Source organism: Mustela nivalis (assembly GCF_964662115.1).
Source record: "Mustela nivalis genome assembly, chromosome: 17".
NCBI classification, from domain to species: Eukaryota; Metazoa; Chordata; class Mammalia; order Carnivora; family Mustelidae; genus Mustela; species Mustela nivalis.
In genome coordinates this window covers 20,320,561-20,336,444 of record NC_139036.1, presented here as the reverse complement: position 1 = coordinate 20,336,444, position 15,884 = coordinate 20,320,561, and the positions used below count along the sequence as shown (strand labels likewise).

The 15,884-nt window shown below is 42.3% G+C and overlaps 2 protein-coding genes across 2 annotated transcripts in view; both read right to left on the bottom strand.

The window, feature by feature from the left end:
• NUFIP2 (nuclear FMR1 interacting protein 2) overlaps positions 1–11,158 on the bottom strand; it is a 32,902-nt gene extending 21,744 nt beyond the window's left edge. The window contains exons 1-2 of the mRNA XM_082707094.1: positions 10,413–11,158; positions 3,177–4,901 (exon numbers count right to left, since the gene is read on the bottom strand). Coding sequence (XP_082563220.1) covers positions 3,177–4,901; positions 10,413–10,695 — 2,008 coding nt within the window. The 5' untranslated portion in view covers positions 10,696–11,158. The remainder of the gene's footprint in view (positions 1–3,176; positions 4,902–10,412) is intronic.
• Positions 1–15,884, bottom strand: part of ALDOC (aldolase, fructose-bisphosphate C) — a 1,020,901-nt gene that overhangs the window by 621,138 nt on the left and 383,879 nt on the right. The gene's annotated exons all lie outside the window — the stretch shown is intronic.

Genomic DNA, 15,884 nt, shown 5'->3' with positions numbered 1-15,884 from the left:
AAGTGATCGCCTTTGAACGTTTAAAGAGAAGACTACGCTAAAGGACCAAAAAAAATACAGGTGCTCTTTTAAAGGATATTCCAGTAAGCCCAACTGATTACCTTCTTTAGAGTTTAACTTAAAAAAAAAAAAAAAAAAAAAAAAAAGGCAAGCCAGAACTTCAGATCTTTAAAAGGTTGTAATTCAAAACAAATTCAAAGAAAAGAGAAATTAGTGACCTAATGAACCAATCCACATTTGGCAGTAATACAAAGAAACTGCCACTTTAGGAACTAACTGAACTGAATGTTATCCATTGTTGGGGGGAGGGGGGATGCAGCAACAACACAATCAATACCAATTTAATCTCAGTAATATTCAACTACAAAACTCAAATTGATGCACTTCACTAAAGCAAATCATTCGTTAATATTAGCAAAATTAAATATAACTGCATCCATGTAGGGGCATTTAGCTCATCTAAATACCACTGATTTCATGTCTAGTTAGCCTACCTATATGGAAAATGCATACAGAATACCTAGAAATAAATTGGAGTTAATACTCCCATTTAAAAAGGCTTACAAGGGGGGCACCTGGGTGGCTCAGTTGGTTGGACAATTGCCTTCAGCTCAGGTCATGATCCTGGAGTCCTGGGATCGAGTCCCACATCAGGCTCCCAGCTCCATTGGGAGTCTGCTTCTCCCTCTGACCTCCTCGCTCATGTTATCTCTCACTGTCTGTCTCTCAAATAAATAAATAAATAAATAAAATAAAATAAAAAGGCTTACAAGGGGCGCCTGGGTGGCTCAGTGGGTTATATTCCGCACGGGTCATGATCCCAGGGTCCTGGGATCGACCCCCGTGTCAGGCTCTCTGCTCAGCAAGGAGCCTGCTTCTTCCTCTCTGCCTGCCTGCCTCTCTGCCTACTTGTGATCTCTGTCAAATAAATAAATAAAATCTTTAAAAAAATAAAAAATAAAAAGGCTTACAATTCACAATAAAAATCTATATAAAACTAGGAGCCACTTAATGGAACAACTTGTCCCAAACTTTTTCACAGGTTGTGGAAGAAAACCAGATATCCTCTCAGGTTCACATAATGACCACCAATACAAAATACTCAGGTAAAGATTTTCCCAGTAAAGGTCTCTGGAGGGCCGATGGCACAGAAGATACCACCAGAAACGCCAACTCCCCCAGCAGAATTTAACTTATAATTAACCACAAGTCTTAAGAAACTATGCAATTTTTTTTTGTCTTAACTTTCCTAAAAACATCTACTTCTTGGTCAATTCATTTATTTCCAAACAGCAGTGCTGGAGAAAAAAGTGAAGACAGGTAATTTTATCTGTCAGGATTTCTACTCCTAAACTCCCATAAGGCAATACTACTACTTACTCCCATTTTTTAAAAAGAAGAAAAATAGTAAATGGACATCTGTTCATTTTACTAATGTCTTCCAGTTTGCAGATAAGGTAAGGTATGCAGAGGCGGCAAATTTGCTTAAAAGTCACATAAATAGCTTTGTTATTCATCTCCAAGGCAGGGATTCTTCCAGGGAGAATATGGCAATTACCTCATCCCCACTATATGATATGCTGCCCCTTCCTTGAAGTTCCAGGTCACTGCCTAAATGAGCCAATACTAAAAATGGGAATGTGCAGCATATCTTAGGTGTGTGTATGCACACACGGGGTATAGATTTCTGTTAGGGGAGGAGGGGAATATGGAAATGGAAGACTGAAAACTACTGTTCTCAAAAGTATCAAGGTTGTAAACATCATTCACTAAGCCTTGTTATTTGCTGTAGGTATTTAAATAAGTTATGCCATACAGCAGATTTTTAAGATACAAATAGCGGCAGAGCCGGATAAGCACCAGACTCTGGATTTCAGCACAAATAATGACCTCAGGGTCCTGCTAAGCCCAGAGGTGGACTCCCTGCAGGGAGTCTGTGTATCTCCCTCTGCCCCTCCCTACCCGTGCTCTCTCTCTGAAATAAATTAATTTTAATTTAAAATAAGACACCAGGGGCGCCTGGGTGGCTCAGTGGGTTGAGCCGCTGCCTTCGGCTCAGGTCATGATCTCAGGGTCCTGGGATCAAGTCCCGCGTCGGGCTCTCTGCTCTGCAGGGAGCCAGCTCCCCCCCCCCCCCCGCTGCCTCTCCGTCTACTTGTGATTTCTCTCTGTCAAATTAATAAATAAAATCTTTAATGCCAATTTTTTTGGTTTTAGGTTCCAACTTCATGTGGGGGCTCATCGCCCAAGGGGTTCGGTGCTCAGGTCCCTCATTTTTTTTTTAATGCCAATTTTTTTGGTTTTAGGTTCCAACTTCATGTGGGGGCTCATCGCCCAAGGGGTTCGGTGCTCAGGTCCCTCATTTTTTTTTTAATGCCAATTTTTTTGGTTTTAGGTTCCAACTTCATGTGGGGGCTCATCGCCCAAGGGGTTAATAAATAAAATCTTTAAAAATAAATAAAATAAGACACCAAGAAACCATATTCTAAAAAAAGTTATGGGCATGAACTTGAAAGATATCTGATTCCTTTTTTAAACACAGGCTTCAGGGCTATGAAAAGTACAGACTCCAAGTGCCTGGTTCTACAATGCTAACTGGGCTTGCTGTTGCAGTTATCAAAATTATTTTCCAGTTACCATTCAGCACCCATTATTCCTTTGTGTAAAAGAAAAACTAGTTTGCCACTCCATCTTTTTGGACTCCTCCTCAAAAACACTGCTCCTACACATTTTACACATATTAGAACTATCAAGTGAGCTCACTAATAAAGAAGCGTATGATATAAAAAGCAAAGAAGAGGGAGCATCTGTTCAAAGAAAAATTTTAAAAACAACCCAAGAGAAAATATGTCATCCCTTTAGGCACAACCCCACCCTTCTTCACTCTTTGAACTAAGTGTAGGAAGTCAAATACACTGTGTATATATGTATATGTGTGTATATATATATTTTTTTTTTTTAAATGCTTTTAAGTTTAAATTTTTTTTCTTCAAAATAGTACTATTGCCAAAGACCCTGAATTAGTTTATCAGCAGCTTTACCCACTGTTATTGTCAACTTAGTTCACAAATTCAAGAATCTCCTAGTAATTTCCAAAATTCACCCTTAATACACCAGCTAATATATATAAGTTAAATCGACCAGTAAGAATCTTTATATAAGAAAAAACGAGTTACCTTTAGTGTGATATACAATAGCAGCCCTCAGGTCAAAAGAACCCCAGCTATCATTTCTTTCTAGGCCTCTCTGGTATCTCTGTTCTTTGGCGGAGCCTAACAAAGTGTTCGTAGGAGACGCCAGAGGATTTTGATTTTCTATCTCGTAGTCCTTTGAGAGAAACACTAAAGCACCTTGACTACTGGTGTCTGCTTTTTGCAGGTCACCTATATGACTGGGTTCCAAGGATAAGGCTCCACTCTCACTAGTAGTCCCAGATTTTAGAATGCTACCCAGAACTTGAGGACTAGTCCGTTTTTCCAGCTCATAAGCCTTGGGAAACACAGGATGCTCAGTTCCTGAGGGGATTATTTCAGCACCCTGTGAAACCAAAGTGGCAGGATATTCCCCTTGAAATGTCACCTCCATCACTTTATGATCTGATGACTTCCCAATAACAGTCTCAGGGCCAGCACTGGGCTCATTTATAAATGATAAACCCCACTGATTCTGGAAGATATCCCCCAGGTTTTGCTGATCTGTTTGAGAGGGCAGATCCACTTGTGCTGTGCTCAACAGCACAGTTTGCATATTTGAAGGATAGATAAAAAGGCTAGATTTAATTTGTTCAACAGCTGCTGAAGTCAGACTCATGTCCTGGAGAACTGAATCAGTCCCAGAAGAGATGGGTGTTAGAGTATTAGCAGCAGTAGTTAGCAGTGGCTGACCCCCTGGAGAATACACACTTGCATCAGTCCCTGCTAAAACAGGCCCATTAGAAAAGTTGGCCGAAGTAACAGATTTCAGCGCTGACATAGGGACCTGGGATAACCGACTTGAAGATTGGGTCTGAGTTTCCCCAGTAGATGATGAAGAGGATGAAGATGAAGATGGCGACACGGAAGAATTCTGTACAGTTTTGTTGAGGTTTTCCTTAACTTTGCTTGCATAACTTATTTTAGGAACTATTTTAGCGCTGCTATTGTCCACTGGAAAAACTGGGGGTGGTTTAAATAGGGTCCATGAGTCCTCTTTGGAGGTAACAGCAGAAGCATGCTTTCCTTTGGGCCGATCATCAAACTTTTTGCTGCTCACACCAGGTTTAATATCAGAGCCTTTCCGCTGCGTATCACCCACAGCAGGTTTTCCTCGATTTGTTCCTCCAGGCCCAGTTTCATACTTCCAAATGGGCTTCGAACCATCTACTCGATTTCCCTTTTGTTCACTGTAGTCAGGCTTGAAAGTTTCAAGTCCCTGTTTTAAGGATGGGACACTGGTCTCTTGTTGCATTATTTTGTCCTGAACTAAATTAAGGTTTTCACAACCCTTGGCACTATTGCGCCTAGCTTTCCTTTTTTTAGGAGTGGTATATCCGCTCTCAGATCCACTACCATCGTTATCTGCTCCTTTGCCCATATAACCATTAGTAATATAGCCAGAATTATTTGTTACAACACCATTTGGAATTGCTACTGTATCAGTCTTGTCTACAGACTGGTTCTCTCCAGATTTATTTTCATAAGATTTCCCATTCTTTTTGTCCATACTGTTTTTCTGCATGAAATTCCTGGTTTTAATTCCTGCTTTCCCAAAGGTGCTGGCCTTTACAGTCTGCTTCAGATTAGTGTCTACAACTTGTTGGTTGCCATTGAGGACCCTGGAAATAGGGCTGGTAGCTTCATCAGAACCCAGGCTCTTTAAAGATATTTCTCTTTCTCCAGCATTACCATTTAGTTCACCATAGCCTAGAGGGGGGAAAAAAAAATTTTTTTTAAAAACAATTACAATATACAGATTACAACAGTCTAACTTTTTTAAAAAAGATTTTATTTGACAGACAGAGATCACAAGTATGCAGAGAGGTAGGCAGAGAGAGAGACAGAGAGGAAGAGAAGCAGGCTTCCCGCTGAGCACAGAGCCCAATGAGGGGCTTGATCCCAGGACCCTGGGATCATGACCTGAACTGAAGGCAGAGGCTTTAACCCACTGAGCCACCCAGGCACACCAATAGTACCTAACATTTAAAGACATTATGCTATGAGCATTAGCTTGACTATCTGTTATTATTTCACAACTACGAGAAAACACTTGTGAGCCCCATGAAGTCTAGCAAGCAAGAGACTGAACTAAGCTGGAATTCAAACCAAAGTCTGAGGTCAGGAAGAACAAGACCTCTTAAGCTGTATGCCATACTCTCTCAGAATCAACTTTCCCATTGTTCTCACAGGCTGTTGTAAAATTTCCTTTACAATTAAGAGCAGAGCTACCCTCTGGGCAAAAATCAAGTTATGTTGATACATTAATTGTATATTAGAGTAGAATTAAAAAATCTCTTTCTAGGGCCACCTGGGTGGCTCAGTCAGTTAAACATCTGCCTTAACTCAGGTCCTGATCTCAGGGTCCTGGGATTGAGCCCCACATCATCAGGCTCCTTGTTCAGCATGAAGTAGGTTTCTCCCTCCGACAACTAACTGTCTACCCCTCCCCGCTGCTCGTGCTCTCTCTCAAATAAGTAAAATCTTAAAAAAAAAAATCCCTTTCTATGAATCCATAAATGGCTGGTACACCATAAGCAGTTTCTACTGCATTCTGCTGAAGAAAAATCTACTACCTGTGAACTTTTTCTACAGTAGTCTTGAATTTAATATTTCCCAGACATTAGATCATACTATTTATGTATGAAACCAAAATACCTATGTACCAATGTTTCTAACTCTTTTAAGATACATTTTTTTCATTTTACATCTGGGTAAGAAGACTCTCAGAGAAATTAACTTGCCCAAGTCACAAAGTAAAGAACTGGAAATGTGAACTACAGTTTACCCAACATAGTTTCCCATTACTATGTAATACTGCCTACAAGTGATGCAATATTATTTACTAACAAAATTACAATGAAAGTTATTTAATTTATTTAAAGATTTTATTTATTTATTTGACAGAGAGATACAGCTAGAAGGAACACAAGCAGGCGAGTGGGCGAGGAAGAAGCAGGCTTCCCAATGAGCAAGAAGCCTAATGTGGGGCTTGTTCCCAGAACCCTCATCATGACCTGAGCCAAAGACAGACATCTAATGACAGAGCCACCCAGGCACCTTAAAAAGTATTTAACTTTAAAACGTGTCATGGTGTTCAAGTTTCAGACTTTCAACTGCCATAAACAGTTTATTACTATATGTTATTCAACTAGGCTAACAACAGTTTTTTCCCATTTCCTTACCAGTTTAAACAGTGGTATTAGTTATCTACCTTTCTATGAAAAGTTCCCAAAAGCATTTCGAGGTCAAGTAATTAGAAACAGATACGTAACAGAAGGATGCACACAAATTCATTTAAGGGAGTTTTTCAAGGGACTGGGGCGGGGCATCCAATCAGAATACCAAGTAATTTGCTTTTGTCACTTTTATTCACTTGTGGGTCTTTAGCCTGTGAAGGCTAAAAGGAATGTGAGCTGTATATTCTTGTTTTGAAATTGTTTTAATTCCCAATACAGTAAACATCAATAGATACATAACCCACAGTAAAAGCTCTTTGTGAATTTTAAAAGCATAAGGGATCTAAGGTTTTTTGGGTTTTTTTTGTTTGTTTGTTTTAAACAAGTGTGAGAACCATTGTTTTAAAATAATTTGATGTGGAATAGAACAATCTGGGAAGATGCACAACAGGATTTACTGTAATTTTAAGGCACTCATTTCGTATCAGAGAAAAAGATAATGATGCTACGAATGAACAAACAAAAGCATTTTCTCCCACTGTATTAACTTTTAGAAAATAACTCACGACTATAATCGTTCCTAAGATGCAGTGGCACAAAATCTGTACCACAAAAAAATTTATTTTGTTAAAGCTCTTTTGCAGAGTTGTATTTAAATTTTTTTGACTGCTGAAAGTGATTTTAGGATAGCCAATCAAATAAAATTTTTGGTGGTAAAATTCTAACTATGAAACTACTAGTAAAGAAGAGACCATTCCTTAGAATGTTTTCTGAAAGTTCTTTTTTTTTTTTCTTTAGAAAAGCAGCAAGTTCCTAAATAGAGGCTCTCATTGTTTTTAACAGATCCAAGTTTACCTGTGTACCCCTAGACTAAAACCAAATAAACCAAACAAACAAAAACACTACATACACCATTTCATGCTAACAGGCTAAACAAAGGTTTTGTACTCTAGGGCCTATGAGTCATAACTTTCTCAAAGGTAAGCAGTTTTAAGAAAAAAAAATTCCAATGTCCAAACTAACCTGGACCAAAGCCAGGACTTTTAAGTGAACCGGAATAATTTTTCCTGAAATTACTAATATTTAGTGGTTCCAATATCAGTAATCACCTAACAATTTAATAACAGCTCAAAAACCACCATACTTCCACCCCCAAGTTTTAGTAACAAAAACCTTTCTCATTTAACTGAAGTTTTTTCCAGGAGCACCTGGGTGGTTCAGTCAAGCATCTGCCTTATGCTGAGGTCATGATCTCAAGAGCCCTGGTCTAGCGGGAAGACTGCTTCTCCTTTTCCCTCAGCACCACCCCCCCAACCCCATTACGCTCTCTTTCTCTGTCAAATAAAGTCTTTAAAATTTTTTTCTATAGAAACTTACACCAAGTGTATAAGAGGCATTTTCTTTTAAAAACTTTAGGTATTTAAGAAAAAATGCAAATACCACAGAATCACTGAGGGAAATCAAAGGGCTCTTTGCACTTTCACTATTCAGGTTTGCCATGCTAAAGTATCTAACCCTATTTCAAATGGACTCTGCAAAACTTCAGTCCTAATAAATCTAGCTTTTGGATTAGAAACCTAAATTACTGAACACATTTGGCCCTCTCTTGCGCCCTCTTCTGGTAAAAGAAAACGGGTTCCTCTTTATAGGTTTGTGGGTAATGGGTCATAAAAGCCCACTTCAACATATTACAGACACATTTCAAAAATGCTCGGTTTTCTTAGTAAATTAGCATTACACACGTTGACGCCACAGTACCGTGACCAGGCCACACATGGAAAACTGTTCATCCCAAATTGTTTACATTCTCTCAAAATCGCTAAACCCAGTTTCCCCTCTTTATCCTCTTCCTGGATTAGTGGTTCAGGGGTGGGGTATATTAATACCTGACCAACTAAATAAAATTTTCCAATCTGAACAGTAATACTGCTTTATATTCCAAGCAACCACAATAAAGATTTTTTCTCTAAATTGAAAAAGACCTAAGGTTAAAACATTTAGTGATGTATACCTTCTGATAGTTTTCAAACTGTTCCAAACCCGTTAAGATTAATTCCCAATACATATATATGTTCATTTCTACTGCACACCTCATGTCCCTACCCCCCAAAGTGGAAAATCTGGCATTCCAATTTCAGTCTTCAAATTACATTAAATCTTCAACAGAACAGTAATTTTTCTCCAGCTCTCAGTAACTGTTTGTATCACATCTGATATGCTGGGTTTAACATCCATTTTCTTACCATTCCCTTCATTTCTCTTCCAATTTATAAAGAACCTTAATTTGTAAAAATCTGCCTGGTCACAAACTTTTAAAGTTCATTTCTTCTCAAATGTTGTCTAAAATGACTTTTACCCTCAATTTAACATTGTTCAAATCAAGAGTTTAGGGCTCGGCATCAATTTGAAAATAGGAAAACACCTTTCCTTTTTACAGGGGAAAAGCCTCGTCCAAAGCAAGATGGTAGTGAACCAACCGCATGGATGAACCACCTCGTTTCTCCTTTAAGGACAAGTAACAGGGGTCAAAAAAAACCTCGCCCGCTACCCCATCCAATCATTTTTCTAATCTCGCTCCTCAAAAATCACTACCCAAGCCCAGAAAAATGCTGGGGGGCTTGAAAGAGCTAAACAAGCTTTTTTTGTTAAAAAAAAAAAAAAAATAAGCTGTTAGGAGGAAAGGGCCCAAGTGAAAGCCTGAGAGGCGGAGTCGTGAGCGAACCTGGCAGGAGACGAGGTTCCTGTGGCAGAGAAACTCGTGACCGGGGAGCCTGGTTCCCGCTGGGTACCCCACCCGGCCTTCAGGCACCGCCTCTACCCAAAATGTACCCCCCCCCCAGCCCTCCTGCCCCAAGGAGCGCCGCGGCCGCCGCCCGCGGCCTCCTGCTCCTGGCTCCACTTCGAGGCCGGCTCCTCTCCCGGACCGCCCGCGCCTCCCGCCGCACCCGGGAGCGGGAAACGCGGCCGCCGGCGCGCGGGGCCCGGTGAAGGCCGCTCCCCTCGTGGCCGCTTCCCTCCCCCACCCCAACCGCCCCCGCCCCTCACCCCAGGGACCCGCCCGGGGCCGCGCGGCCGCCACCGGGTTACACAACCCGGCCGGCGACGGGGGGAGGGGCGGCCACGGGCCGGGGGCGACGGCGCCCCCGCAGTGCGGGGGGGGCAAGGCGGCCGCGGGTAGGGATCCCGAGCCCCCCAGCTCCGCCGCGCCGAGCCCCCTCGACACCCTTCCCCCTCCGCTCCTGGGCCGGAGTCGGTGACAGGAATCGGCTTCCAACATGGCGGACAGGAAGCGGCCCCGCGAGGAGGAGAGAACATTCCAGCCGCGCCGGCTCTGGGGGGAGCGGGCCCGGGGCGCCGGCCTCGCGAGGAGCCGTAAGGGTAGACTGCGGGGTCCGCTGCCCAAGAGGGGCGTCTAGAGGTGCAAATGACTCGAGAGACGAGGGGTCCCGGCCGCCCCCCCAGACAGGAACCCCAAGGCCACAGGTGGGCTTGGGGTGGCGAGTGAGGGAGGACACTTCCTCAATTCTGCCCACCTACCCTCGCCTCGCCGCCTGCAAAAGGGTCTCGCGACACCACCCAAGTCGGGATTCGCTAGGCCTTCTTGAGCTACACCCCGAAGGCTTCTGGTGGGGGGAGCTGTGGTCACCCCAACTCAGAGCCACCAGATTAAGGTTCCTTTGGGGCCTCAGGAAGGTAAACGGGAAAGGAATAGTAAGGCTAGACTTCTAAGGCCGACCCTCCGGGTCTCCCTCCAGCCCGGGCGGGGGCCGGGAAGGTCACACTGGCCTGGTTGGGCCTCTCCCGTGCTGAGGGGAAGGAGAGGGCGCTGCAAACCCCGCGGCCCAGCCCGGGCTTTGGGAGAATGGAAGGGGGCTTCCCCAGACCCGCAGGTCACAGAGATACAGAGACACAGACGCGCACACACACACACACACACGCACACCACTCCGACCGCGTCCGCGCTTTCCACATCCAGCCCCACCCCCATCTCCCCTACCCCCCACCCTCACTCCCCTTCCCCCACTCGTCCTCCCTCCCAGACCTGTTTTCTTCTTCGGCGTTTCCTGGTGCTGCTGGAGGGCGTGTTTCTGCTCATGTTTCAGCGCCTTCGGCTGGGCCTTGGGGCTGCCCTCGGCTCCATGCTGCAGGTATTGGTGAGGCTGCTGGTGATGGTGGTGGTGATGGTGGTTGTGGCTGTGGTTGTAGAAATAATAATGGTGGTGGTGATGCGGCTGCTGCTGCTGCTGCTGCTGCTGGGGGTGATGGTGCGGATGGTGGTGGCTGTGATGGTGCTGAGGCTGTGGCTGGCCGGGCTTCTCCTCCATTGAAAGCGGCTGGGACTCCCTGGCTGAGGCTGCGGGTTGCTGCACCGTCAGGATCTGAGACTGCTTCTCGGGGCTCACTCAGTATATCTGAGCGCGTCTAGCCAGCGCACTGGTTAACCGAGCGATCCTGCGAGATTGGCAGCGACGCTCCAGCAATCAGGAGCCACGCTGGGCCGCAGGCCCCGCCCCTAGCCCAAATCCTCTTTCCTTCCCCTTCGCCACAGCCTCCTGGCCAACGCCACTTACCCTGTGCAACCTCACAGGGCCGGGCCTTCAACGTCAGCACTATGGCTCTCTCTTCTGTCGCTTTCTCTCCTTCACCGCGCAGTCTGCGAACGGCACTTTCTACACTCCTTACCCGCAAGCAAACTCACGTCGAGTGTAGCAGATTCCACTGGCGATTCCACTGGCAATTCCACTGGCTCGTGGAGCCATCTGTTTGGTTTTGCACCTCCTAGAATCTGTTGGCTTTTTTTTTTTTTTTTAATCCTTTTCCGGGTAACCAGAGGAGAAGCTCAGTTCCCTTAACCCTGAGACCACTAAAGGGGCAATACAAAAAGAGGAAATAAATACATTTTTTTTTTTTAAGAACACAAGCGCTTCACAATCCCATAGATCATTTTGTATTCTGGATTCATTTTGCTTTGTATTCATATGCTAATCTCTTCCTTTCCACGAAGGGATTATAGGGTTCCACAATGGGGTATCTGTGTAATTTTCTAAAAGGGCACAAAGGGTTTAAATCATTGTTTCTTTGTAGTTGGAGGCAAGGGAGAGCGGGAGGAATGAAAATCTACAATCTACAGTGAAGTAGTTTTGTTGTTGAGATGTTGTTGTTGTTGTTGTTAACCCAGGTGAGGTCAACTGTAAAACCAAGAAAAATTGTAGAATATGAAGTTTCAAGAGCGAAAGGGCACTTTAAAAGTTACTAAGTTAAAAAAAATTTTTTGCATGTATGGAAAATAATGGAATTTAAATACTCTTGCTCTTGTAATGTTGGTTTAATTTATCCTGCATTATCACATCACAGCCTGATTTTTTAAAAGCAAATATTAGGAACATTTTGAGTGAGAGTGATTACTCAGGAAGGAAGAGAAGCGTTGCGTTGGGGAGGGGCACAGAGGTACCCTTTGATAATATTTTATTTCTTGAGCTAGATAGTAATGACACATGTATTTGCTTTAGAATTACTTTTTTTTTAAAGATTTTATTCATTTATTTGACAGACAGCTATCACAAGTAGGCAGAGAGGCAGACAGAGAGGAGGAAGCAGGCTCCCTGCTGAGCAGAGAGCCCGATGTGGGGCTCCATCCCATGATCCAAGCCAAAGGCAGGGGCTTTAACCCACTGAGCCACCCAGGCGCCCCTTTAGAATTACTTCTTAAACCGAGTATATATATATAACACACTATTTTCAGTATATGTTACATTGGGGGGATTTTTTTAATTTAGCATAAAACATATATAATAATTTACAATTTTTAAGTGTACAGTTCGGTGGCAGTAAGTACATTCACATTGTTGTGCAACCATCACCACTGTCCATCTCCAGGACTTCTACATCTCAAACTGAAACTCTGCACCCATTAAACCATAATTCCCCTTTTCTCCTTCCCCACATTCCCTTTTAACCAATATTTTCTTTTCTGTCTCTGTGATACCTCATACAAGTCAAACTATACAATATCTAATCTTTTGTGTCTGGCTTATTTCACTTAACCCATCTTCCAGGTTCACTGTATTGTGGTATGTATCAAATTTTTCTTCAGTTTTAAAGCTGAATGATAGTCCATTGTATGTATATGCCCCATATTGTTTATCCATTCATTTGGCAATGGACCTATGGATTGTTTCCTCAGTGTATATTTTACAGTTTTTAAAATGTGGCTACAGGAGTACCTGGCTGGCTCTGTCAGTGAACATGTGACACTTTACCTTGGGTTGTGAGCTTGAGCCCCACCTTGGGTGTGAAGATTATTTAAAAATAAAACTCTGGGGTCCCTGGGTAGCTCATTGCTTAGGCATCTGCCTTCGGCTCTGGTCATGATCCGTGATCCTGGGATAGTGCTCCCTGCTCAGTGGGAAGCCTGCTTTTCCCTCTCGCACTCCTCCCTGCTTGTATTCCCTCTCTCACTGTCTCTCTCTCTCCCTTCCAGATAAATAAATAAATATAAACTTTTGGAAAATAAATAAATAAATAAACATCCCAAATAAATAAATAAATAAAATGGCTTGATTTATTATGGCAGGACAATATTAAAGGAACAAAGAAGCTTTAAGGGGAAAATCTGTGCTCTTAAATTAGTGAATATCAACACAAAAGCAGAATTAAAAGGTAAAAGCCTTTTTACAGCAGCATATGTCGGGGAATTCAAACAACCATGACCAGATATTGGCTTGTTCTTTATAGTGAAGGATTTGTTTGGCCTTGCTAAAATTTGAGGAAAGACCCATTTAGGGTGTGATGGAGAGTACATTTACCTAATTTTGAGAGTTTAAACCCCAATAATAACATTGTGACAAATAAGTCTTTCCCATTGAGTAGTATTTCACCACTTTCTCATCTACTGAACAAGAAATAAAAGTGCATGTACAAGTTAGAATTACGTTGATAGGGTTTTAAATTCCTTTCCTGACTTAGACATTTAGTTGGAAGGCAAGAATTCCTGAGTTCTAACTTCTGTTTCTCCCTTTTCTACATTACAGTTGCAGGCAAACCAAAAGCATTTTACTCTGAGTTTCTGACTTACCACACCTTAGCCTACCTTACTTTCTTCACATACAGTTGAATGAATTTTAGGAAATGAAACCTTGGCTTCAGGTGCTTTAGTTACTATGAATGTTGCCTTAGTAGCATGTAACAGCATGGAGAAAGGCTTGTGATATGACATAAGAAAAAAATGCAGAATATTAAATTCTATGTATGCTACCATCATAACCTTGTAAAAACAGGAATATTTAAAAATAAGTATGGAAATACAGGATGAGAATATGTACCTTTTCTTCCATCTGATTTTTCTAAAAGTTTTATATAAAATATGTTTGAAATCTGCCATGTATTTGAAAACAATGATACCATAATATCAAACCTCTGTGAAAAGAGAATAATTGGGTATTCTTATTTCAAGCATTGCTTTTTAAAGATTTTATTTATTTATTTGACAGACAGAGATCACAAACAGGCAGAGAGGCAGACAGAAAGACGGGGAAGCAGACTCCCCGCTAAGCAGAGAGCCCGATGATGCTGGGCTCGATCCTAGGACCCTGGGATCATGACCTCAGCCAAAGGCAGAGGCCCTAACCCACTGAGCCACCCAGGAACCCCTATTTCAGGCATTTTTTAAATAGCATCTGCGCTAGGGAGAAAAACACAACAGGAAACTATAACAAGTCTGGTAAAATTACGGATGCTTTTCCCCCCCTTTTCTCTATTTTCGAAGTGTTCTGTTATGTAGTTATTACTTTTCATAACATTTTAAAAAATTAAAGTAATAAAAAATCAAATCTGTACAATCCTTTGAAATCCATTTTACAGCTTATTTTACCTAATGTCAATGTGGGAAGTTTGTTTTTTGTTTTTTTCTCTTAAAGATTTTATTTATTTATTTATTTGACAGAGCGAGAGCACAAAAAAGGGAGCAGCAGAGGGAGCAGGGAGAAGCAGGCCTCCCGCTAAGCAGGGAGCCCAAGGCAGGACCAATCCCAGGACCCTGGGATCCCCACCCACGCTGAAAGCAGACACCCAACTACCTGAGCCACCTAGGCACCCCCAATGTGGGAAGTTTTAATGGTGATAGGAAGTAGGTTAGTGTTTTAACTATTACTATAACCCTAGTTGTTAATATTTATTGAGCATTTACTATGTGTCAGGAACTGTACCAAGTATTTTATCTTTGTTTTCATTTGTAAGTTTTTAAGATAGATACTAAGCCTGTTTGATAAGGAATTTGAGATAAGGAATTTGAGGCCTGAATTAGTTAAGAGAATTGCTTATAATTGAAAGCCACCAAGTTTATAACAGGGCCTGAAATAGATGCCAGATTGGCTGGATAGAAGAATTTCTAACACTATCAAAGTGATATACATTTCTTTCTTTTTCTTTTTTTTAAAGATTTTATCCATTTATTTGATGGACAGAGCTCACAAGTAGGCAGAGAGGCAGGCAGAGAGAGGGAGGTGGAAGCAGGCTCCCTGCTGAGCAGAAAGCCCGATGAGATGAGGGTCTCAATCCCCGGACCCTGGGACCATGACCCAAGCCAAAGGCAGAGGCTTTAACCCACTGAGCCACCCAGGTGCCCTGTGATATACATTTCTAAAACTTTAGTAAACTTCTGAAAAAACATTCATGTTGTATCACAACCACTGTGAAGATGGTATCTGTTATTAACAGAGTAAGGGTATACTCTGAAGGTAATGAAGGTTCAGGGCCCTTTAGTGCACAGGCCCCTCCAAATTCCTAGAAATGACCTTTTGGAAGAGTTAGATATTTTTTAATTATTTTGTAAATTTTTTTTTTTAAAGATTTTATTTAGGGCGCCTGGGTGGCTCAGTGGGTTAAGCCACTGCCTTTGGCTCAGGTCATGATCTCAGGGTTCTGGGATCGAGTCCCGCATCGGGCCCTCTGCTCAGCAGGGAGCCTGCTTCCCTCTCTCTCTCTCTCTCTGGCTGCCTCTCCATCTACTTGTGATTTCTCTCTGTCAAATTAATAAATAAAAAATCTAAAAAAAAAAAAAAGATTTTATTTATTTGACAGAGAGATTACAAGTAGTCAGAGAGGCAGTCAGAGAGAGGAGGAAGCAGGCTCCCTGCTGAGCAGAGAGCCTGATGTGGGGCTCGATCTCAAGACCCTGGGATCATGACCTGAGCTGAAGGCAGAGGCCTCAACCCACTGAACCACCCAAGCTCCCCAATTTTGTAAAATTTTTTAAAGCAATATGTTTTTGTATTTTATTCCTTAATGAGGGAAGACTCCCAATTTGAGGTTCACCCTGGTTAACAGTCATTTGGGAATCTCAGAAGTGTTGTAACTCAATAGGTACTTTAAAAGGGTATAGTCATATTTTATAATGATATGGAAAAATATTGACACTGTAATTCAAGTACAAAAAGCAAAGTAACAAATTCTATATACACATTATTGTTGCGTATAAAATATACATTCAAAGACTATGAGGGAACTTGAAAAATGA